This window comes from Pleurodeles waltl, chromosome 3_1 (genome assembly GCF_031143425.1).
Source record: "Pleurodeles waltl isolate 20211129_DDA chromosome 3_1, aPleWal1.hap1.20221129, whole genome shotgun sequence".
Classification (NCBI taxonomy): Eukaryota; Metazoa; Chordata; class Amphibia; order Caudata; family Salamandridae; genus Pleurodeles; species Pleurodeles waltl.
In genome coordinates this window covers 392,843,121-392,869,747 of record NC_090440.1, presented here as the reverse complement: position 1 = coordinate 392,869,747, position 26,627 = coordinate 392,843,121, and the positions used below count along the sequence as shown (strand labels likewise).

The following is a 26,627-nucleotide window of genomic DNA, read 5'->3' as shown; positions in this document are numbered from 1 at the left end:
TTAAGGGAGAGTATTTTATGTTCTGCATTTTTGTAGAAGGTGAGTATTCTTGTCGATATAGCCAGCTAAATGCCAGTTATTGTTTGCCAGTGAGGTGAAGATAACTTGGGGTGGGCTTGAAGTGATGGCATGGTTGAGGGGAAATGGAATGGGTATGATAGGAAGGGGAGGGGTTAAGTAGGAGGGAAAGGAGATTGTAGAGTAGCACAGTACAGAACAGGAGGAAAGATATGAAAGGTAAAACAAAAATGGAGAAGAAAATGATAGTATAGTAATTGATTAAATATTTGTGATGAGAATCTAGAAACCATGGAGAGGTATCTGACAAAATCTACCTAAGAAGAGGTGATGGGGGCCACGAGTGGTCAAGCCTAGGTCTGTAGTGCAGTCTTGCCATTCCCTGTATAGAGTGGGGTGTGCATTAAGAGTCACAGCAATGTCTAAGTTTGGTATGTTTACCTATATTATATAGTGACTGGAGTGCCTGGCGTTGTTTCCATAGAGTGCCTAGTGAGTTAGTTGCCATTTAGCGGGAGTGGATAATAATGTGTATTCTGTTGTTTATATTAATGCCTTTGCAGGTATAGTAGTTATATACATATATCGAAAGTGTAATATTTGTAGTGAGTGAGGTGGCTATTTGTGGGGTGGGTATTAGTTGGTGACACATGTGTCATTATTTATGCTGAGTTCAGTTTTTATGTCAACAGTTAGGGTTGTGAAAAAGTGTACCCGATGTATTTCATAATTATGGAGTACAATGTACAGTTAGCAGTAAATTCTCCACTTACCGTCATTATAGTGCTAACATAATATCAACATACAGTCAACGTAAAGCCAACAGAGTTTCAATGAGTTATCAGTAAGGTGTCTACCTAGAACCAACATATTATCAACATAGTACAAGAGTAATGTTCACATAATGCCAGCATATTCTCTACACATAGTCAACACATATCAAAGTGAGCCGGTGAAGTCACCCCAGATTACTGTATTCAAGGTAGTGCAGGCAAACGTTAGTGATTTTTGTATTGTCCAACCTGTGGGACAAAATACAGTTTTGATAACAATTGGACAACAACTAAGTACCCATTGTATGGCACTAGATTTGTAAGATATTATTATGAGCGTGAGGCAGGTATCAATCTTAATTAATGTCAATATGAGATTTGATAAATCTAAATTATGTTGAAAGAAAGAAGATAAAACATTGCAATAAATTTGTTATTGGCTTGAAGGCAATTATAAAACATCTGGTTTAACCAGAAAAGGTTGAATGTCGTTATAGATATACAGTACCAGTCATTGAAGAAGAGAAGAGAAATCTTACCATTGGTTACGGTTAACAGTAAGTTGTTAGGTTATTATTGCATTACTAGGTGCTAGTTAGTTAGTTTAGCTAAGGTTTTGTAGGTTGCTGGCCACTTTATTCTGTCTTGGTTTCAAGAAGTAGAAGTAACTCAAACAAATATTTCTCCCTGTTATAGGTATAATGGAGGAATGAGCTTGGACGCCTGTGTGTGGTTCCCATTGGTCGATCAGAGTTCTGCAGCGTTATGGGAAGAATGTAAATTGGGTTTTATTGTGGTAGTTTGTGGCCAGCTCTGATTATCAAATGTTACTAAATGAGTAGAAAGTTAGCGAACGTTAGCGAACGTTAGCGAACGTTAGCAAGAAGGATTCCTGTTAAGTGTAAGCCATTCCTTCTGAGTTTTTAAGAAGCTATTTTCAGATCTTAGATTTCTGCAATGTAGGAGTTCAGTTCCTTAGAGTCTTCAAAAATTATGTTTTTACCATTGTAAGTTGTTTTTATTCATGCAGGACCAATAAAAGAAAATTGTGTTGACAGATGTTTCAGCGTTTTCCTTTGGGAAAGGAACGCCTTTTGTTTCTTGACAGTGTCTGGAGTAACCTTGAGAGATCCCAATGGAGGCACCTGGCCACTTAATTCTCCATATTTTCTTCATCTGTGTGAGGATGGCTTCAGTATGTGAGTAGGGAAAGGGTCAGAAAATGAGGGCTGTTGGAGCTTTACTGTTTGCTGGCTTATGTAAGGACACTCTGTGTGCTCGGTTATTCCAAAGTCCTCGTTTAAGTTTAGATTGAGAACTTGGGAGATCCATTTTTCTATAAAGGTTGCACAGGAAGAAGCTTGGTTTTCGCTACCTTCAGGAAGTCCAAAAATGAGCAAGCTGATATTCTATCTTCAAGTTCCGTGATGTTCCTTTCCAGCTGAGCTAGTCTTTGTGGTGGTGGTTGATAAAGTTTTAGAATAGTTGTGTTTGAGGTCTTCCAGGAAGTTTATCCGTGAATCAGTTTCAGAGACTCTGCCACCCAGTTGTATAATTTCTCGTTTCAAAGATATAGGGTTGCTCTGTATAGTTTCTGTGTTGGATTTTGGCGATTGAGCAAGCATGTGTAGCATGTTGAGTTTCTGCATAGTTAGGTCTAGAGTTGCATAGTTCTCAGATTTGGATTTAATAGGGGAGTCTGGGGCCAGGGGGTCCTGCTTGTGTCTCTTTTGTGCTGGTTTGGTGTCTTTCAGACTTCCCCTCCCTTCTTGGGGTCGTGCGGTTTGGAGTCTTCTATTTTGAGAGTGGGCCTTACTGTATACTTCGCATTGGGTGCGGAATGTTGGGAGGTAGTTTTCGATGCAGAAGTCTGTATCCTTCCTGGGTTAGTAACACAATAATAATTTTTATGGCACAGCAGTGCAGATTGTTGAATAGCAAGGTACAACACTTTTGAGTGTAAGGGATTATTCCTAGCCCCCTCCTACCTGCAATGTAGGTTTCTGTTGAGGTGGAGAAAATCAGGATCCCGGTGTGTGCAGTTTAGAAGTAAGAAGGTTCTGGCGCATGTTTAGAGAGAGCTGTATTAAATGGAGGTAGCCATATTAGGGTCAGACATAGGATGGGAGGGCCCGTGCCATATTTACTCTGGTTGGTAGGTTAGTTTTGTATATTATAGGTTCCTACCCTTATAGAACATTATGGAGTAGTTACGCTGGGGTAGTCGAGTAGAGAGTCATTCATGTGGGGTCCTGGTGTCAGCCATTTTCGGGTCAGGCTTTGTGAGACAGCTTCAGGAGCACTTGGTTATAAGAGGTGTTCCTCCCAAAGTTTTTTCACCAAAAGTAGTCACTGAAAGCCCCAAACCTTCCTCTATGCAGGGCACTGTTTACAGAGCAGACCGTTTTTGTCCCTCGGTGCGGCACTCGCTTTTGTACTTTATATAAAATATAAATTGGATAGCTTCATATCTGTCTTTTTTTGGAGCACAATATTTGATTTTTCTTTATCATGATGGGTTTTCCTGCTCAGGAAACATTCTGCTAATGAATTATCTGACATTCTCTGTGACTCAACTCCATATCGCTAATCCTCTTTAATCCACTCTTTGAACTTTCACTGTACACAAAGGAGATGATTCTCTATTTTTGTATTTACTGATGCAGAACTTTCAAATATTGGAAATGAAGCTCCTAATGGTAATTTATTTTGAGCCCTTGCAATCAATAGTTCTTTAAGCCAGGATTGAGGAAAATACCAGAAATGTTTTTTTTCATTTGTTACATACAAATTTAATATTTGCATTGGCAGAGATTTTCATATTACTAATTTATATTTGTTCCCAGGCCACAATGATACGAGAGATGAGTTTCATAGACAATAAGAAGCAATAAGCTGCATTCCCACATAGTATGCTTTGGTCTTCCAAAATGATTTTAGGCCAATTTTGATCTTTGCCGTTGCAATGAGGGAGTCACATTACAGGTGATGGTTGGCATGCTACAGTCTACTGATGATGGGAGTCCCTGTTTGTTGGTGCTGTTTGACATCTTGACTTTTAACATGGTGGGGGTGCAGTGCTCAGCTCCATGATATATTAAAGCTAAAAAACATGAAGTGTACAATCACAGAGTGATTTCGAACCTTTCCCTCCTGCAGATTTCAGTCCATTTACACAAGGTCCTCTTGCTCCACCTCCCCATTCATTTGTATCATGAGAGGTATGCCATCAGCCCACTCTGTCCCCTGTAATGCTCAATCCTTAGCTGACATTATGGGGGTATATGGTGATCACCTCTAGAGGTGCTATCCACAAATATGCCATTGACAAGTTTCGCTAGCTTAAGGTAGCACTTCAGGATAATGGTGTATTTCAAGTGCATGTTAGCCTAGAGCACTTGTAATATTGCAGGCCGGTAATCCCTCATGTTTTGATGGAGTATTCCACCTGCCCAAATTCTAAATAAGGCCTTAATGGATTAACTTACAAGAAACGATGCACAACTACAGATCCTAGCGTCATGTGTGAGCCATGTTTACAAAATGCCCCACAATGGCTTTAGGATTTGGTTAGGGTAAAAAAATGATGCGAATCTTTGTGCTGCGTCGTGAAGCAAATTGACTCAAGTGCAGCAAAAGTGACGTTAGCCTGATTAGCAGTACATATTTTTACGCTAACCAGCCTAGTATCAAAAGCATTAAAAGAAATGCAGCGAGATGCCTTTTGTTAGACCTGACAGCCTTAGAGTGGTCATCCCCCAACTTTTTACCCACCCCACTCCACTTTTCTGACACTGTTTTTGACGGTTTTAGGACTCTTCACACTTTACCACTGCTAACCAGTAAGCAAAGGACCCACGTCTGGGCATACCCTTCCCGCTTAGGACAACTTTAGCCACACAAAAGCATGATGGACGGAGTGTTGAAACGTTTCAAACACTTACCCCCAGTCACAGATCTGGCATTAATCCATTTTTCTTTTGCTCACCATGCCACCCCAGTTTGGACCAGCCATATGCAAATCAGTCTTGACCCTGTTCCCCCTTGGAACAGTCCAGCCCAAACTGCCAGGCCAGGTCCTCCCTTGACCATCAACAAGCATCCTGGGACAGGGTTCAGGGTATCACCTTTTATTAGCCAGGCTAGCTTGAAAAATTGTTTTGCATCTGTTGTTTTTGCATTTGTCACCCCAAGTGGGAAGGGTGTGCTCAGACGTGTGTCCCGTACTTGCTATGCCACCAGATTCAAGCTAGCCTGGCTGATGAAGTGTGATACCCTGAAACCTGTCCCAGAATGCTTGTTTCTGGTCCACGGAGGACCTGGCCAGGCAGTTCGGGCTGGACTGTTCCCATGGTCAACAGGGTGAAGACGGATTTGCTATGGCTGGGTCCAAACTGGAATGGCATTGCAAGCAAAAAAACTGATGGATTAAACCCAGATCTGTGACTGGGGGTGAATGTTTGATTTGTTCTGCATTCCGTCCATCATCTGTTTTTTTTACTTTTAGAAAGTGAGCATTTCTCTGCACTTAAAATCCATCTTTGCCTTACAGCCTGTCTCCAGTCAACATCTGGGTTGGGCTGGTTTGACAGCTTCCTTGTGCATTCCTCCCAGACAACCACAAACACAGGATACTCAGTTACACCTGCACTCATCTGCAGACTGAATGGGTGGGAAGGCCTGACACTTACATATCAAAGGCTAGTGGACACAATGGACTGCCAAACCCCCTACTGGGACCCTGGCAGACAGACCTCTACAGAAAGGGGAACTTGTGCACTTCAAAACCACTCTTTGAAGTCTCCCCCACTTCAAAGGCATTTTTGGGTCTATAAACTGTGTCTCTTACCCCACCAACTCAAACACTTCTGGACCTGAATCTGCAACCTGTCATGAGGAACTACCTGGCTGCCCAAAGGGCTCATCAGGACTGCTGCCCTGCTGACTTCTGACTTTGCTGAGAAGTGCTCTCCAAGGGCTTTGAGCATACCTCCTGTTTTCTGAAGTCTTAAGGCCAAAACAGACTTCATCTCTTTGTGAGCCGAAAATCGACACACAGCCTGCCAGAAATTATACACAGACGTTTTGCGACCGAGAAATCGCCGCATAGCCGAGCCAGAACAACACAGCCCGACTTCCCGAGTGAAGATTCGATGCAGCACCTGCCTTGTGACCGAAAAATCGGCACACAGCCCTACTGGATCGACGCACAGCCAAACCGGAATGACGCAGCCCATTTCCCGAGTGGAAAATCGACCCAGCCTGTTTTTTTTGCAGTAATCAAGAGACAATTGTTGATTTCTAAGATTTAAGACTCTTTTTAATCTTTCAAGAGTGATATTTCAACTTGTGTTTATTGAATCTTTGTTGTTTTGACCTTAATTTAACCAGATAAATATCCTATATTTTTCTAAACTTGTGTGGTGTATTTTTGTGGTGTTTTCACCATGTTACAGTATGATTTATTGCACAAATACTTTACACATTGCCTTCTAAGTTAAGCCTAACTGCTTAGTGGCAAGCTATCAGAGGGTGGGCATAGGATAATTTTGATTGTGTGTACCTTATCCTGACTAGGATTGTGGACCCTACTTGGACAAAGGTCTATACCTCTGCCACTTAGAGACCCCATTTTTAACACCGTTCCAAAAAAAAAAAAACACAGGAGACACAGAAAACACCACAGGAGACCCAGAAATGGAGAACACAGGACCCCAAATAGCCCCCAGGACAACCCCAACAACCCAGGTACCAGCCAGGATGTCCAGGCAGACACCGACGAGAAGGGGAAGAGGAAGTGCAGGTTCAGTGAGGAGGAGAACAAAATTTTGATCAGGGAGGTGACGCAGCATCAACAACAGCTATTTGTCACCTCCTAATTGCCATTAGGGAAGAAGGAGGCAATATGGCAGTCCATGGCAGACAAAGTTAATAGTGTGGCAGAGATCAAAGATGCAATGCAGCACTGGAGGTGGAAGTCCAGCACCCCAGATGGAGCTCGATGACCTGGAGGAGATAGTAGCAGCTGTCATCCCTGAGGAGTCGGTCACAGGAGTCCAAGAATACGACAGTGCAGCACATCAATAACCACAGAGTAAGTCACACTGGGGGGCAATGTGGGAAATACGTTTTGTCAAAACGTCAGAGGCAGCCACGTCCCTGCACCAAAATGTATTGTCTGCAGGCTAGTGTGTAGCATGCTGGCATTCTTATGGTTAAACAGCAAACAGATGTAGGGGGTCACCTACAAGTCCCTTGCACTACTGGTGACTCACTTATTCACATTTAAAACGGGAGGCACAAGGGGCACAAGTGGCTTGGAAAGATGCCCTGTAATGTAAAAAGGGCAAGGCAGCCATATCCCTGTGCCAAAATGTACTGTATGCAGGCTAGTGTGTAGTATGCTGGCATGCTTATGGTTAAATAGCGAACAGATGTTGGGGCTTACCTCTAAGTTCCTTGCGCTGCTGGTGACTCACTTATTCACATTTAGAAAGGAAGGCACTGTAAGGGGCTTTGAAAGAAGCCCTGTAATGTGCACTGACCTACCACAAGTAGCACATCCCAGGCCAGAACCAGCACCTCACTTACCATGTTGCGTGAAATGCAGCATCATTTCAGGTGTACCCCACTTTGGGACTCATGTACAAGGCACTACCAGCACACTGTGCCACTGTACATTATTCCCAATGATACTTTGGTGATGCAGTGTGCCAATTCATCCTTATAAGGCCACACAAAGCATGGCTTGTCATGGTCTTGGAAATAGGGACACCTTTCATGCATAACACTCTGTGAAAGGGGCATTCCATGGGTGTTGCTTGTGGTGCACCCATGCAACACCCATGAAACCTAAAGAAACCTGATGCATACACAGAATTACAAGGCAGATAAGTGTCACATTCCTACGCCACCCCAGGGGTGGCATAAGAATGACATTACGGGGAGAAATATCTTCTGCGGTACCGGTCCTATGTGACTTCCAAAATGCAGCACACATAGAAAGACGATAACATCCTTTGGAGTAGTCCCTGTGCAGGAAGGTCTCCCTTCATGTCCGTTAAAATATGATCCCCACAATGCAGGCATCCTCGCACCATGGTCCAAGGGTGTCTGGGTTGGTACTAGCCAGCATTTCGTGTACCACTGCAGACGGAGAGGACAGAAATTGAGCCTATTTTTGTCATATGGTGCATCGCGGACCTTTCCTGGTGGCTTAGGGCATTGCAGCAAGGTACTTGCTGTGCCGCCCTGAGCCACTGGCCACATAATTGAGGTTCTTAGTGCCTCATGTATGAGGAAATGATGTAGTGCAGCCCACACATCTAACTTGCTGTGCTGCACTGTGTCATATATAAAGTGCACGCATTTCTTGCACATACCAAAATGCAACACATACCTGTAAGTTCCTATGGTGTACTCAATGCACAGGTACACTTGCACCATGGTGTAGGGGTGCCTGCGTTGCAGGGATGATTGCCCACATTCTGAAAAGGTCACTTTCCTAAACTTGAGCAATCATATTTATTCTCTTCCACTTTCCATGTGTGCTGTAGAATGCATTGAAACAGGAACAATGGGAGCTACAATGTCAGATCTGACTCTCACTGTTGCACCACTTCAGAGCCACCCCTCGTGTGGTTTAGGAATCTGATGCATGTCCAGATATATATATCTGTGAATGTGTAACATTCCCTACGGAATCCATGGTGTAGTGTAAGCTGTGAAAGGGGTACACATTTACAGGGCCATCACAAATAACACAAGTTAGCGTGGTGCAGCCTGGTAAAATAGTGGCCTGCACACTGTGCCACTGGAGCATCAAAGTCACTGAGACTCCAATTGTGCAGTATGGTGCCAAGTCCTTGAAAATGAGGCACCTACAACCCTCACTTGGAAACCTTGATTGTAAAGATGATCACTCATGTCAACTTCTAGCAGAGCTCAACATTGACTCACCTCCATTTCATTGCACAGGACAACAACATACCTCCTGGCCAGCTGCCTGTCCTGGACTTCTCCGATGATGTGGATGACCAGCTGCAAACCATCAATGATGAGGCCCTCCAGAAAGTCCTGGGTGCCATACAGACACCATCTCTGGCCACATGGAGGCCAGCAGCATTGGGGGGTCTCTAGATAATCCACTCAACAGCCAACAAACACCACGTGCCAGCTCAACCCCAGCTCTGGACTCAACAGTCACATTTGAACAAAGTGCGGTAGTAGTCCAGCAGGAGCTGGCAGATATAGTGCGGGTGGGGATGGAGACTGTGGGGAATACTCTAGAGGCGGTCCAGAGGTGCCTCAGTCCGAATAAGGACAACTCGCCATCCATACGAGGCACCTATCCTCTGCTTCATAGGCATCGCTGGTGTCATGAGGTAGAGGCATGAGCAATTGCCCTGCCAAAGTGGCACCAGCGAGATTGCCAAATGGGCGGGGGCAATGCAACAGGTCTTTGAATTACTGGAGCCAAAACAGGACTTCCTCATTGCCAACTTGGGTGCCTACCAGCGGGACATTGCTGCAGTGTTGCAGAGTCTGCAGGCCCTCCTTGCTGCCTCATGTGTTCCCACAGATGACAGCTGCTGGGGACACAGCATCCACAACTTCAGCCCCTGATGTGCATTGCCTCCCTCTGTAGGTGCCTGCACCTACAACACCCTTGTCACAGTAGGCACCACATACATCAGTGGATGAGGATGTGGAAGGCACAGCATTAACAAGGAAACCTGCCCAGTAGCTTTTCTCTGTGGCACATGGCCCCTTTCTCCTTTGCTCAAGATCATACCAGTGTCATAACGTCTGGCACTGTCCTCAGTTGAACTCTCCCACTATTGATCTCTCACATATGTGGACTGTCATCCTGCCCAAACTTCCGTAATGGCAATGTGCTCCTCCTCCTCCTCACTGAAGCAACCCCCTCCTCCACATGTCCTAGGACATGTTCACCCCCATGTACTCTGTCTGGACATCCAATGGCTAAGTACATCTGTTGAGGTTGTCATCAAATATAATGTACAGAAATACGGAACACAAAATAACAGTTGTAGAGAAATTCACTTTGCACAACCTTAGTGTAGTATGTGTGTCAGATGCATGAACAACATGAACATGTTGCAAAAATTGTAGCTAACACGCTGACTGCTTACCAAAGGGATATGTGTGGATTTGTGACAGATACAAAGCCGAACACACTGACTGAAACATAAGTGAGGTGACTGACATCTATGTTGACTAGCAAGTAGCTCTAGAGGCTCCTAAGCATGCCATGCTACAGGTAGCATGCATGAATTGTGACAGCTGTTAAAATCACAACACAAGTGGCTGGGCTAAGCAAGGATGGTATCAACAGGTCAACATTCATGTGACAACCAAATAATGCATGTCCAAGACTGTAAGAGGCATCCATAAGTGTGTCAGGAACAAATCCTTGATTTAGGTTGAGTGCAAATTCAACAATGCATGTCTCGTGACTTACTAATACAGAGTAGCTGCATATGCATACATGTTTTGGGATGTGTATCCAGGTACATCTAGATTGTCATGTACATTTGCTCATTTTTATGTTCCAGTCTGGAAATCCAGTACTTTTTGGTCCGCAAGCTCTGTACGGAATTCCTGCAAATAGGGTGGCTCAACAAAGGGACGTGCATCCTGGAAAGTAGTTGGGGCACTCGTAGTTGCAGCCGAAGGTGATAGTCTAGCCCCTGCAAACCCTGCCCTGTCTGCGGCCTGAGACCTGTCTGCTGTGTGGATGCTGGAAGCGGATGTTCCCTTGGGTGGTCCCCCTTGAGGAAATGCCTTCCATGAGCCTGATGCTTGTTCCCTCTCATATAACTGCTCCATCATCTGGAAGCCCTTCTGCACCAGATGGATGCGGCGGCGGTGTTCCACCAGCTTCTGAAACTCCAGCTTCAGGAATGGGGTCATGTTGGCAGCTGAAACATGAATGAGACATGTCAGCCAAATGTATTTTAGGCAAATGAACAACAGGCATGCAATGGAAAGACCATCTGCAGTCGTCACATGTTGGCCAGCACATATCACAATGAAATCTTGAAGGGCAAGGTTAATACACATCTGTACATCAATCATCATCTCCAAATTACTCATGTCCAAGGTATCAAGGCTAGCTAATGTTGCACAATACCATTGACCATGTCACCATTGATGATGCTCATCATACACATCAGTTATGTGTCCATGGTAGGTCACACTCATCATGTTGGATTGCTCATCAATGCCTCTCCTGCATGTGCCATTGCTTTTAGATCCATTGGCATTTACCAAAATCCCTTGCACACATAGATGTAGAGCAAGTTTCCTGTCTGCCATGCATGGCTGTGTGCTTTTACATCATGCAACTTATGCAAAACTGTGTTGAGATGTATTCACCTGTATGTCAGGGTGATTTGCATTAGATATGCGTACATTAGAAAAGTGCATGATTGTGTGACAGGCCTCATTGTGCAGTTCCTATCTTTGCAGAGTGAGGGTGATCTATATATTGTGTCCCCCATATCTATTTGTTCTTGTGTCTGCTAGGTACTTGTTATTTGCTTACCTACAAGCAGGCCATTCCCGTATTGTCCATCCTGCAACCACTGGTTGATGGTGGAGTTGCAGAAGATGTACGTGTCATGAACACTGCCTGAGTATTTGGCCAGCACATTGAGGATTAAGTGGTGATGATCCACAATGACCTGAACATTCATTGAGTGTGTGTATGCTTCTAGCTGCAGTAACACATATACTGTTGCAGCAGGTGGTACAAGTTGCACATGTGTGCATGGCTCTGAGGACATGGGGAAACCCAGCAATTGCATAGAAGCCCTGTTTAATTTCCTGCTGCAATTTCTGGGTGTTGAAGAAGATGATGTGTTGAGGTGTTAGGCGGATGACAGCATCCAGAACAGAGAGCAGGAACACAGACATGGAGGTCTGCGATACTCCACCCACTCGTGCAGTTGTGGTCTAGAAGGATTTAGATGGAAGGAGGTGAAGCACAGCCAGGAGCTTGATCAGCGGTGAGATGTTGGTAGACCGATCAACCGTTGGCTGCAGATGTGGTGCAGTGAGGTGGGGCAGCTGTAGGATTGATTCCCTGCACAGTCGGTAGAAGGGGATGACCTCCTCCTCCCTGAGGGCAATCAGGGGTGCCTGCTGGCGGTAGACTAGCTCCCTTCTCCTACACTGCCACTGTGGTCTGGGTGGTGGTGACTGTGGTGGTGCTGGATGTTGTGGTGGTGATGTTGGGGGTTGCACTGGTCTCCTTGGTGTCCCAAGTTGTAACAGGGGTAGGTCCATGTTCCTTTCCAAGTTGCCAGGGTGTTTTGTGAGTGTTCTCCTTAAGTACCTGTGCCTGGGATTCATCTTAATGCCTGATCTGACCAGGCGTTAAAATGTTGATGCTGGTCAAAGTTAGCATGCCTTTTCCTGGGAGTGTGTAATTTTTCAAAATGCTTGTAAATACGGAGCTAGTGGACTAATGTCATATTTTAGGAGGGAACGCCTACCTTGCATATGATTGTCGGTATCTGACGCAGCCAGATTCTGCACTGACAAAAAATGACGCTAGCTCAGTAAAAGTGACGCTAGAGCACTCTAGCGCCACTTTGTAAATCTAACACTGATTTTGTGCCTCTGCATCAGGAAAAAATATTACGCTACGGCGATGCAAATCCTTGTTAATGAGGCCCTAAGTTCTCAAACTATCAAGCCCAAGCTTTACGTTCTGCAAAGTAGATACTTATATTTCAAGTCTACTGCTTTAAAGTCTAATTTGGATCCTTAAAAATGTAACATCAAAAGAGGCAAACCATGCAATAAAGAGCTCCACCTGGATCTCATAAACAAATCTCCTCCATTTTGAAAAGCCTCCGAAATTGTATTTATTCGCACCTCCACAGACATTTGTTGGGCTCTGGCTGAAACCCTTCTTTCATTCGCACCTGTCACTTGCTTTATGGTATCTGTATTCTCAATTTTACTTTATATAAATGAATTGTGATCCTATTAGCTAATTTACTGAATGGCAAATTCTGCCTTTAACTTCCCTCCAGGCTTGTACATGCACATCATTATTTCACCAAAGGTTTTAAAAGATATAAGGATACAAAATTCAGGGCACCTTTAAATATACAGTGGCTAAGCCAATATATATTTTTAAAGAAGCAATGAACTTCACATTACATTCGTACAAAATCTGTAATTAGCACTTTCCTGGTGCCGGCTGCAGTGCCTTAGGCTATATCCAGATTTCACATAGGCATAACTTGTACCTTTTTTTTTTTTAACAAAACACCATCTCTGTGAAAAATATATGCACTGCAGAAGTGGAAGGAGATTTCACTATAGTAGGTTAGGTATGATAGGTGGGGTAGGTGGGTTAGTCAAGGTAGGCTAGGTATTTATTGATAGCTATGGTAGGTATGGTATGGTAGTTATTGTGCTGCCTGTGTGGTAGGTAGGTATGCTGATTGTGGCAGGTAGGTAGGTAATGTATGTTAGGATGGATAGTTTGGTATATTGTAGGTTAGTAGTTATGGTATGTTATGTATAGTAAGTATATTGTAGGTATATAGGGCCTCAAGATAAACACACATGGTAAGTAAGTTGTTGTCGTATGTAGACTTGGTAGGTATGTTAGATTAGATATGGGAGGGTGGTTAAGTGAGATAAAAGTTGGTAGGTATGGTAGGTGTGGATAATATGGTAAGTTTCTCAAGACAAGTAAAGTAGGGTAGGTCTGATAGGTAGTAATGGGAGATAGCTATGTCTGGTTGTTATGTTCGATACATTATGCTAGGTATACATGTAAGAAGGTATCGTAATTAAGTAGGTATGAAATATAGGTTTGTTACATATGGCAGGTAGGTATAGTAGATTAGGTAGGCTAGGTATTGTAAGTAGGTTAGGTATGATGGGTTTGACAGGTATGAATGATATGGTAGGTTAGTTATGGTAAGGTAAAGTAGGTTAAACCTGTAAGGAGTATTAGATAGGTATGGCCTGCATTGTGCACTAGGTACGGTGGATAGGTAAATATCTATGGTAGAATGGTAGGTATGGCAGGTTGGTATGATACGTTAGGTATGGTAGGCTAAGCTTTGGTGGTAGGCTGGGTTAGATAGGTTAGATGTGGAAGATAAGTATGGTGGGTTTTTAATGTAGCTATGGTAGGTAGTAAGACAAGATACGTTGATATTGTAGGTAGGTATGGTAAGATAAATATGGTTGGTTATGTATAGTATGTTCGATATGTTAGGACATCATGCATGGTCATTAAATATTTTTGCTCTTATAGCATTTTCAAGACTTCTTGATTCTACGTCTTAACATTGTTATTGAGAAGCACAAATGTGTACTGTTATACTTTTGACAACAAAGGCACAACGTTTTTTCTTGTATCTTTAATAAACCCTTTGTGTACACATATCTTTATTTAGTAAACAAAAAAACAGTTAATCCAGCAGCAAATTATCATGACAACAAAATAAATCAAGTGAATGCTCAAGGGTGAAGGGTGACTAGATGATAGCTCTGTGACATGGGATTGCTTTGTGACATTATTTCTTTATAGGGTTTGGCATCAAACAGCAAACTCTAAAGACATAAATCAGCAAATAAATCATCATTGTGGCATTAAACTATATACTTCAAAGATAGCACATTAGGGCGCTCAGTTGCAACCTATATGTCATGTTTCATTTGCAGTTTAACAAAGGGCTATTTGATTCAACCATCCTCAAAATGCCATGGCCGTGAAGGACAGCTCATCTAAGCAATGCCATACTATGAAAAACACGTGAAGGCCAATGGCTGTTGAGGTCTTATCCAAAACCCACTCTCTGTCTATACTTTTTGATGAATTGATGACAACAGCTGTAGAAACAGGCTGCTAAAGTTTGTCTGTACGGTGACATAAAAATGGATCTGAGCAATAATAAATAATACCCGTTACTACTACCAGTTGATTTATTCTTGACAAACTGAACTGGTGTTTTTTCATGTTACATGTGCTTATTTCACTTATTTCAGGGATATGGTACATACTGTGTGTCTATTTCATCCAAGTTTTTAGTAGAACAGTAGTTGCATGGACATGTAATCGATTTTGATATAAAGTCCTGCCTCCTTTTAAATTGAGTTATTAAATTGAGTTATAAAGCCATCAAACCACAGTATTCCAATTTACATATCCATGGTTTGTACAAAAGTAGGCCAACGGGAAGGATTTTATGAGTGCAAAGTAAACAAGCACTGTATTTATTGAGTGGAATGTAAGCTTCAATGTGTCTTGAACACAGAGCGATTTAGAGTGCACCAGAGGCTAGCAGGAGTTGGTTGGCCCCAAAAAAATCCTTTCTTATTCTGGATCCTAGTGTATGACTAGTGTAGTCCGTAAATACAAAAACGTTTATTATTGAATACGTTTTTAAAAAATGCTGCTCTATGCATATATACTTGAAGACAGAGAAAGCGCAAATAGATAGACGTGCTCTATAAATATATCTGTCCGTTCCATGATAGTATTTAGAATTCGGGAATCCACATTCTTCTACCGGTTTAACTCCTGAGCTTTATTGGTTATATTCAGAAAAAGATAATGAGTATGGTTCCTTTTGTCGATTCCATCCTTCAAATTACATAGTCATATATAATTTAAGGGTTTGGGGCTGGGCATGGTCAACCCATGCTGTTAGATATTCACCAGGTGACCATAGCGGGTGTGGTGTATTTCAAGGCATCACCCAAGCTGACTTGTGAAAAGATGCTGGAGAAATAAATGTTTGGATTATCAATGGATTATCAATGTTTATTCTTACGAAAACACTGGGTATGTGAAGGGCAGTCAGAAGTAAAGTTAGACAGATACGTTCAGAAAACGAAATGAAACAGACAGAGGCCAAATAAAGAGAAAGTTCACTTTCCGGGAGAGAGGCTATGAACGTGGAGGTCCTGACCAGTTGACCACTTTGCCCATGACTTAAATCGTCTCTAAAATGGGTCCATCCAATAATCGCATGGATGCAAGTCAAAAGTGAGCTGTAGTATTGCACTGCAGCACCTGCAGGAATTGCTTTCTGATGCAAGCTCTGCCACCTCGCCGAGGTGGAAAGTTGGACTAGATGTAGAGAAATATTGCCTTAGATGTGATTCTGCCTGGACCGGCCTTCCAAGCTAAGTCACTGACTGCATTCAGCGCCCGCCTGCTGCCAAAATGGCACTACTGAACTGAACTAACAGCCGTCTAGCTTGCATCATTTTAATTACAGTGACAGGTCTAAAAACATGATTTGGAGGGACTTCCAATACTTAACTATGCCTATTTACCAAAAATAAAACATGTTTTTAATCTATTTTTTTAATAGCATTTAGTTCAACAAAAACGCACACACTGACAAAAATCACCACGCCCTGCCATAATGCCAAGCGCATCTAATTGTGAGAATGGCATTTGCAAAGCCATTCCAGGCAGTCTGAAGGGCCGATCATGAGGCACCATGTGCTTTCTGAGGCTCTCAAAGGGTTCTGTATTTTCATTCAGGTCGGCAGAACGGGGGCAGGCGCTTACCACGTCAACAAGAAAGCATTTCACTATCATTTTATGATTTATATTTTTTCTTTCAGGAGAAGCATTTGAGGATTGAGACCAGAAGAGAAGTGTTCAACTGCCATCGCAGGTTGTGAGCATGAACAAAACAGATTACCGCATCATCCCTGAAGATGGAACGACAGAACAGCGCCGGGAAAAAAAATCGAAAGTCCAAAAAGTTTCGGTCCATTTCCAGGTCGCTCATGCTTTGTAACTCCAAGACCAGTGACGATGGATCCGGTACTGAGGAAAAATATTTGGATCCCATGGAAACGTCCATTGATGGCATCGAGGAAAAATCGTCGCATGGCCCGCAGGCGCCGTTGGCACTCGTACCAGAGGGGCTGGTTTCACAGGTCAGCACAATCGCCAGTGCCGCCCTGCCTCAAAATACCTCAGGAGACAATGGCGCGCATTCACGGAACCCAGCCTCGCTTAAGGTACACGTGCCGTCAGTCTTATGTATCCTAACAGTCCTAGATTTATTTATTCAAAGTTAAATCGAACCCTGTTAAAGTCCACTCACCAGTTAAATAAGTCTTTCCCCGGTTCCGTTTTTTGTAACACATTTGAGTGGAACAAGTAGGTCTCTCAGTCCGTGAAACTCCTTGTTGTCTGTAATTTATTGCAACTTTTGAACCATTCCTTTAGTGGTTAGGGCGTTTTCTGGGATTTTCCATAATAATTAAGAGCCGGCTTCCGGTGGTTTTTGACACACCTCATCTGATTTCCCTTCGATGTTGGTTTTTCTTCTTTGCTGTGAATGGTTAGATTATATAGCCATTAGTGGCTGATCTGCAGCACGAATTCGTTACAAATGTTTGAAAATTCCTAAAGTGTAAATTTTACAGATTCCAAAGCTACTAAAAGAAATAGAAATATTCCATAAAAAGTGCATGCTTTGAAAATTTGAAAATTAGCACAATTTGAAGGACGTCCTGCCTAGTGACGCGCTGTTTGCAAAGCAACTTCGGGAATTGGTTGCAGTACTAAAAGCAGTGCATGCTACTACTACAGGTCCATGATTTTTACTAAATACATGTTTTTAAATGTTTTTAATCACCATGGGCAGATTACTTTTAAAATGGTCTACATGATTAGCAAACTTTCTGCAAATCTGTTCATTTTTTAGGGGATTCTTTCCTCCAGAATCTAGTTCCGAAAGTAGAGACTGAATTGCTTTGTGCAATTTTTTTTTTCAGAAATGGTTTCAGTTTTTTGTTATGATGCTATTTTTTCCGTCAAATATGAGAGGCATTTTGTTAAGAATATTTTTGTAACAAATCAATATTCGCTCACAAGTTAATTTGTGTTTCGTATATATTTTGTCTGAAGTGGGAAAACGTGGTTAAAAATCACCAATTTTCCTTATGAACGAAAACTATCCAGCGAACAAATGATTATGAGGCTGAATACGTACACTTGTGTATGCACTAATGCATTTGCAATGCAAAATAGCATGAGAGAAGTCTTGATCTTTCAACTACCTAATAATACCCACACCCAACAAAACTGCACCTTTTTTTACTTGTTTTATTGGATGAAACCCAGAGCCAACGTTGTCTTGAGTTGCCTTTTTTGGGTTTGCACAACGGTTTCACCACATACCTACCTCTTGTCTTAGGTATTCCACAGGATCAATGTTTGAATGAGACACCACAATTCGCTATGATTTGCCTTCTATTAAATGCAAGTCTTCCCAACAAGACAGGTAGAATGAAGCATGACTATAAGATATTACAGAAGGTGGGAGTTAAAGACTGGTAATGGACAACAAACAGGTAGAAGGTGGACCTCGCTGGAAAATTAATTTGAGGTCAGGTATGGTGCGTACATAAGTGGGAATCAATGAACAGGAATGCATAGCGCAGCTGAGGTCTGGAGACCTTCAAAACATTGGCAAAATCTCACTTTTTCCCTTTCAGTCCAAAATGTCTATTCTGCATCAGGAGTTAGACAAAACGAGAAAATGTAAAGTATTCTGGGGATCTTCCCAATGCGATGCCAAACTAAGGTTAATAGCCGGTTACTAATGCCTTTGAAGGAACCTGACAGTAACAAGAGACTCCTTCAAAATATTAACTTTACAATGGTTGAAGTTGGTATGATTATCCGCACATCCCAAACAATAATGTAGCTGTAATAAAAAATACAGAACCAAACAGTATTACAGATAAACACGTAAGTGGGTGTGTCGTCAGCATCTTGCTACCAAAAGGGTACACCTTGAGTCTGAAGCAATGCCTCACTCACTATATTTTCAAATTTTCTGGAGCACCTAAGGAATGTATATATGAGAAATAGTGATTTTGAGTATAGATCAAGCAATCCAAAGTTAGTTATGTAGACCATGTGATCTTATATTATCACAGTATGTTGTGTTTTTAAAACTTTTGAAATCGTATATTTCAATTTAAGTGCTTAAAACGCATCACATATGTAAAGAGGTCCTTGTAATGACAAAGTCAGCATAATCACAGAAAACAACCAAATGTTGGTACATTAACTGCCAAAGACAGTTTTGGTAGGTGTAGGTACAGCTAACACATGTTTTGTCACATTGATTTTTTTAAGGCTGTAAAATAAATTAGCATTTATTATAAATAGCAAGATTATAAGAAAGAGGTGAAAAGAAGAGAGTGATGAGAAGGCAAAAAAGTATATTAGAGGAATATAAAAGGCATGCTAGAAAAAGACAGCGGGCTAGGAGGGTGTGCTGGGAAAATGTGAAAAATATAAGATAATTAGGTAGCACTGAGTTTACCCCAATTGGTTGCAAAAATACTGGTCTTCTTGTTTGTAATTGTCACCTGGTGCTTCTCCTCAAGACACACTCTTCCATTCTCGTGACTCATTAACAAACCTTTCGATTTCTTTGATGGGCTGTTAGATCTGGTCTCACCTTACCAGCTAATTGTCTGTTTCTCCCTGAAGGGGCTGATAGGTATGCGCGTTTCATGCTTCGCCATGCCATACGAGGGAATTGAGTAGGGGCCTAGGCTCAAGGATGGTTTGTGCTTCCATCTGTAGCCACAGCAAGGTTTTCCTTCTGATAACATTGCGCCCACTCAAGACCCGGAAACACCAGGCAATTTGTAATTGAGCAGAGTAGTATCCTACCAGGGATACGTTTCACCAAGTTCAGCTAATCAGGACTGCTCCTCTTCATTGCTTTGAAGTGGCCTGTCGTGAGTTGTTACATAATGTGTATCTGGGGAACCCCTTCTACAAACAGACTCATTAAAATAACATTAATGGGGCATGTTAGACTGGATTCAGTATTGACATAAAGAATGATGGTCACACTAATTCACGGATGAAATAAACCTAGACTAGTTTGGAAGGGAACCATATTGTTTTCCCATGGTTGGGTCTATTGACCACCTGTTACCAGGAATGTGACTAGTCCTGCCACATATCCCAATGGAACTGCAGTGTCCTTTTTAAAAATAAGCAAATACGAAGATCAACTAAAATTTGCCTCAATTTCAGCTATTTCTTCCGCGTTGACAGGCACAGTAATTACAAACTGCAGTATAACACGGATGCAAGCAGGGGACGGATCCCATTTATTTTGTACTCTTTGTGCAATTGACAGTTAAAACAATAGCTACAGTGTATCAGTTTGCTTCCCGGAAGACTTTCACCTCATGCAAAGGCACACGATCATCTCCACGTAGACTTTCACAATGGGATGAAGTGTACTGATTACACTACCCAAAAGCCATAGAATACTTCAACTTTTTGAGTAATGACGTAGAAATGTTGTTGTCCTCCAAGGGGCCAGGGGGGTCTGAAAGTGGAGCTAAACTGGCAAATGCAAAAAAGTCCCAGGAGGCTAGCCTCACAATCTTTTAAACACTACGCTAGCTCCATATCAACATCTGGGGCCACATTATAGAAAGAGACCTGGGAATACAACAGGCTTGTGAACCCACTTTTTATGGCACTTGGACACCCCAGTCTTACGGATTGGACCACAGATGCTTCCGCAATCATGCTGTCGTACAGAATGCAGTGGTACTAAATGTACACTGGCGCTATCTTAAGGGTGTACTTTCATTTGCCTGGCGTTGTCCCATCATTTTCCTTTTCCTTTATTGAATTACAGATGTGGGCACAGGGGCAAAAAACCCACCAGGAGGTGCCCCTAGAGTGCATCACATAGAGGTGGTGCACCATCTGTGCACCTCTCCTGGATGCACCATGAAAGGAAGGAAAGGCAATGCCAGCTCCCCTGCCCTCAGCAGGAATTCTCCTGCAGACCCATTCAGTCACTCACTGCACCCACCTAAAAGGTGATCTCTGACCCCCTTTGAATTGCATACAAGGTTGCTGCCTGCAGCAGAAAGGGGGACTGGTAGCTTCAAGCAGTCAGTCCGCCTTTCATTAATGCACTGTTCCTGCTGCAGAGGCAAGTTTGCACCTGCACTAGGATTTGCTGTAATAGGTCACGCTGTCCAAGTCTGCGCCAAGGACAAGCACATGAATGCACCTTTGTGCAGAATGGGATAGTGCCGCATACATATAATACGACCACTCATGTGACCTAGACTTTCAGAAAAATGCATACATGAGAACGTGTCTACATAGCTCAGCAAATTCCTCAGAAGCAAAATCAGGAGATATTCTCTAATCTGCTCAAAACCAAGACTGCCCCCATCCCCTATACATGCTGCGGCTCCTCAGGAGATGAGCTATTTTCAATTAAAGGTCCCTGGCTATGGAAAAACCCCCAAAGCTCATCTTTGATGTATCCATACACCCACTCCTACAAGATTTAAGGATCATTTCCGTGATGTAGTTTATCTTCTCAAGTGTGTTTATCTCCTCAAACCATTACTAGCACTGCCATAAACTTGCAGGTTCACTAACCTATAAGGACTCTTAGAGAAACACACTCAGCAAAAGACCCACATTTGGATCACTCGTGATTGATGCCCCCTGCACTCTACTTTTTTCAGTTTATAAGGGATAGCCCTTGACCAATAACTGCAGGTACGCATCCATGCAGATATATTATTGAAGACAGTAACCTTTAATAAAAATACAAAGAGTTTAAGTATCAGCTTCTCAGCTACAAAACACATTATGATCAGGGCATTATCATAAAAGGACATTATTGATGGCCAAATGCTCGCTATGGTTCCATAGGTTTCCATTCATGTCAACCAGAAAATTAAACCTATAACTAGGCTACAATTAATAGTTTTCAAACATAAGAGGGACAGTGACAGAAAGAACTCTGTCCTCTATTGCCTGCTATTGTCTCAGAGCTGAATTCAAGGGCTTGCCAAGGCGAATGGATTGTGTAGTTAATTATACACTCCTTTGTGATGTATTCAAATAGCTTGTTGTAGCATGTATTAATGGCCTAATGGATCGTTTAGGCTATTTGCCCAGATGTACCCAGGTGTACAGATAGCAGTATTTTTGAGTGGAAATTCAACTTACAATTCACAAAACATGAATTTGTACTTGTAGGTGGACTTACTTGTGTAAACCTCTTCGGGGGCGAGTTATGTGTGTTTCTGGGCAGAAACACCTCTAAACGTTGGTTTACACCCACAAATTAACATGTATGTAGATATTGACAACCATTTGCAGTCTCTCTCTCTCTCTCTCTCTCTACATATATATATATATATATATATATATATATATATATATATATTCACTTAACCACTTCGCTGCCAGGCCTTTTCCCCCTCCTGTGCCAGGCCTTTTTTTGCCTATTTGGGGCAGTTCGCGCTTAGGCCCTCATAACTTTTTGTCCACATAAGCTAACCAAGCCAAATTTGCGTCCTTTTTTTCCAACATCCTAGGGATTCTAGAGGTACCCAGACTTTGTGAGTTCCCCTGAATGAGGCCAAGAAATTAGCCAAAATACAGTGAAAATTTCGTTTTTTTTTTAAAAATGGGAAAAAGTGGCTGCAGAAGAAGGCTTGTGGTTTTTCCCCTGAAAATGGCATCAACAAAGGGTTTGCGGTGCTAAACTCACCAGCTTCCCAGCTTACAGGAACAGGCAGACTTGAATCAGAAAACCCAATTTTTCAACACAAATTTGGCATTTTACTGGGACATACCCCATTTAAAAAAAATGTTGTGCTTTCAGCCTCTTTCCAGTCAGTGACAGAAATGGGCATGAAACCAATGCTGGATCCCAGAAACCGAAACATTTCTGACAAGTAGAAAAAATTCTGAATTCAGCAAGGGGTCATTTGTGTAGATCATACAAGGGTTTCCTACAGAAAATAACAACTGAAAAAGAAAAATATTGAAATTGAGGTGAAAAAAACATCAATTTGTCTCTACGTTTTACTCTGTAACTTTTTCCTGCAATGTCAGATTATCGAAAGCAATATACCGTTACGTCTGCTGGACTCCTCTGGTTGCGGGGATATATAGGGCTTGTAGGTTCATCAAGAACCCTAGGTACCCAAAGCCAATAAATGAGCTGCACCCTGCAGTGCGTTTTAATTCTATACCGGGTATACAGCAATTCATTTGCTGAAATATAAAGAGTAAAAAATAGCTATCAAGAAAACCTTTGTATTTCCAAAAAGGGCACAAGATAAGGTGTTGAGGAGCAGTGGTTATTTGCACATCTCTGAATTCCGGGGTGACCATACTAGCATGTGAATTACAGGGCATTTATCAAATAGATGTCTTTTTTACACACTCTCCTATATTTGGAAAGAAAAAATGTAGAGAAAGACAAGGGGCAATAACACTTGTTTTGCTAATCTATGTTCCCCCAAGTCTCCCGATAAAAATGATACCTCACTTGTGCGGGTGGGCCTAGCGCCCGCGACAGGAAACGCCCCAAAACGCAACGTGTACACATCCCATTTTTTTTAAAGAAAACAGAGGTGTTTTTTTCAAAGTGCCTACCTGGAGATTTTGGCCTCTAGCTCAGCCAGCACCTAGGGAAACCTACCAAACCTGTGCATTTTTAAAAACCAGTGACCTAGGGAAATCCAAGATGGGGTGACTTGTGGGGCTCTGACCAGGTTCTGTTACCCAGAATCCTTTGCAAACCTCAAAATTTGGCTAAAAAAACACATTTTCCTCACATTTCGGTGGCAGAAAGTTCTGGAATCTGAGAGGAGGCACAAATTTCCTTCCACCCAGCGTTCCCCCAAGTCTCCCGATAAAAATGATACCTCACTTGTGTGGGTAGGCCTAGCGCCCGCGGCAGGAAATGCCCCATAACGCAACGTGGACACATCCCATTTTTTGAAAGAAAACAGAGGTGTTTTTTGCAAAGTGCCTACCTGTAGATTTTGGCCTCTAGCTCAGCCGGCACCTAGGGAAACCTACCAAACCTGTGCATTTCTGAAAACTAGAGACCTAGGAGAATCCAAGATGAGGTGACTTGTGGGGCTCTGACCAGGTTTTGTTACCCAGAATCCTTTGCAAACCTCAAAATTTGGCTAAAAAAACACATTTTCCTCACAGTTTGATGACAGAAAGTTCTGGAATCAGAGAGGAGCCACAAATTTCCTTCCACCCAGCGTTCCCCCAAGTCTCCCGATAAAAATGATACCTCACTTGTGTGGGTAGGACTATCGCCCACGAAAGGAAATGGCCCAAAAGACAACGTGGATATATCACATTTTTTCATAGAAAACAGTGCCTACCTGTGGACTTTGGCCTGTAGCTCAGCCGGCACCTGGGGAAACCTAGCAAACCAGCACACAACGTGGACACAACATATTTTTACACAGAAAACAGAGGTGTTTTTTGCAAAGTGCCTACCTGTGGATTTTGGCATCTAGCTCAGCCGGCCCCGGGGGGGGGGCAGAAATGGCCTAAAATAAATTTGCCCCCCCACCCCCCCAAACCCCCCCTGCCCGGGAGCGACCCTTGCCTACGGGGTCGCTCCCCCTGCATGACATTGGCGCCAAAAAAAAAATCCCCGGTGCCTAGTGGTTTCTGCCCCCTTGGGGGGCAGAAATGGTCTAAATACAATTTGCCCCCCAGGGGAGCGATCCTTGCCTAATGGGTCGCTCCCCACCTCTAAAAAAACAAACAAACAAAAAAAAAAAACACACAAAAAAAATTGCCCTGCCGCCTAGAGGTCTCTGCTCCCGGGGGGGGGGCAGAAATGGCCTAAAATAATTGCCTAAGGGGTCGCTCCCCGTGCGTGAAATTCATGTAAAGAAAAAAAACTCCCTGGTGTCTAGTGGTTTCTGCCCCCCTTGGGGGCAGATTGGCCTCATCCTAATAGGCCAATCTGCCCCCAAGGGGGGCAGAAATGGCCTAAATATAATTTGCCCCCTAGGGGAGCGACCCTTGCCTAAGGGGTCACTCCCCACCTAAAAAAAAAGAAAAAACATAACAAAAATAAAAATAAAATAAAATGATCCCTGGTGCCTAGAGGTTTCTGCCCCACCTGGGGGCAGATCGGCCTAATAATAGGCCGATCTGCCCCCAGGGCAGAAAAGCCCTTCCCAAAAAAATGCCCCCCCTGGGAGCGACCCTTGCCCAAGGGGTCGCTCCCTTATGTTCATAACCAATAAAAAAAAAAATCCCTGGTGTCTAGTGGGGTTTCAAAAGCCAGATTGCAAGCAATCCGGCCTTTGAAACCCTGGGAGAGACTTCAAAGGGAAGGAAATACATTTCCTTCCCTTTGAAGCCCCTCCGGGCCTCCCCCACATGATTGAAAGAGAAATGCTTTGCATTTCTCTTTCAATCGCGCTGGGTGGGGGAGGCCTCTGTGACAAATCAGCGTGCGCTCGCGCGCTGACGTCACAGGGGGGGGTGGGGTGGTCAGGGGTGGAAGGGGAAGGTCTTCCCCTTCCATCTCCGCCTTGGGGGGGGGGGAGGGGGTGCACAGGGGGGGGGGCGCTAGCGCTCCCCCAAGTTGCTGTGCGTTGGACGAGGTGACCTCGTTCAAGGCACACGGGAACTGTAGCCGTGGACGAGGTCACCTCGTCCAAGGCACAGAAACAATTAAAAAAACAAGAGGTTAAAAGAAAGTTCTAGTTAGGCTCACATTTTAAACATACAAAACCATAGAAATTTACCTTTTATGGTAAGAGTTATCTCAAGTAACTTTAACTCATGCCCAAGGTAACTATAACTTGCGCATTTACCATGTACTGCTAATTACCCCACAAATTACGGCACTCATGACATCTTTGATAACATCATTGATATTGTCACTGTAACATCTGCAGTAAAATTATTGATCATATAACTGCGCATTGCATTTCTATGGTTTTGTTCATTTAAAATGTGAACCTAACTAAAATATCCCTGTAATCTTTGCTTTTTTAAGTGAATATCTTTTTTTCAGTTCTATATTCTGTTTCCTAACTATAATGTCCCTGTAACCTTTGTTTTTTTCAGTGAATCTCTATTTTTTTTTTACATAAAATAATCTTCATTGCTATAAATTAATCCAACCAACAACTCAACTCCTGTTGCGCACAGCTTTTACCATGCGCAGCAGGGGTTGGCCACCAGGGCACGACTTATAGTTGCTCATAGTTATTTGAAATAACTCTAAATAACTCTAGCGCCACCCGCCATCACCAAAATAAAGCTTTTGAGGCTGACGCGGAAGTCCTGGGGTGGCTTCACAGCTTGTAATGGACATCCACTGAGCGGAACCTCAAAACAGTTAGCTGGAAACCTGCTCTCTGCAGGTGTTTCCAACGACTTGCATGCACACCATGTGATATCCGCTCCTCACCAGGTGACCGAGTGATTGGAACCTGTACCGTTGTAGGAGGCTGGCCTGGCTTATAGTGGGTACCTGATGGTACTTACACCTTGTGCCAGGTCCAGTTATCCCTTATTAGTAGATTAGTAGTATTCTAGCAGCTTAGGCTGATAGAGGTAGCTATAGCAGAGCAGTTTAGGCTGAACCAGGAGACATGCAAAGCTCCTACTATACCACTTATATCATATAGCACCATATCATAAGGACCACAATACTCAGAGTTACTAAAAATAAAGGTACTTTATTTTAGTGACAATGTGCCAGAAATATCTCAGAGGATATACTCCCTTAGGAGGTAAGTAAAATACACAAAATATACACACAAACCAAAATCAGGTAAATAAACAGTTAGAAAAGTAGTGCAAACACTGTAGAATACAATAGGATGCAATAGGCCTAGGGGCAACACAAACCATATACTAAGAAAGTGGAATGCGAACCACTTAGGGACCCCTGGCCTAGTGTACTGTGTAGAGGGTCACTGGGAGTGTAAGAAAAC

The 26,627-nt window shown here is 42.9% G+C and overlaps 1 protein-coding gene across 4 annotated transcripts in view; it reads left to right on the top strand.

Annotated features, from left to right (window-relative positions):
- The window catches only part of IL16 (interleukin 16), a 470,913-nt gene that overhangs the window by 89,439 nt on the left and 354,847 nt on the right, over positions 1-26,627 (top strand). For 3 of the 4 annotated variants that reach the window (XM_069222586.1, XM_069222587.1, XM_069222584.1), the window contains exon 2: positions 16,431-16,835. In XM_069222586.1, the coding sequence (XP_069078687.1) occupies positions 16,527-16,835 (309 nt within the window). In that variant the 5' untranslated portion in view covers positions 16,431-16,526. Of the gene's footprint in view, positions 1-16,263; positions 16,348-16,430; positions 16,836-26,627 lie in introns of those variants that run through there. The other variant, XM_069222585.1, reaches the window with a different exon arrangement.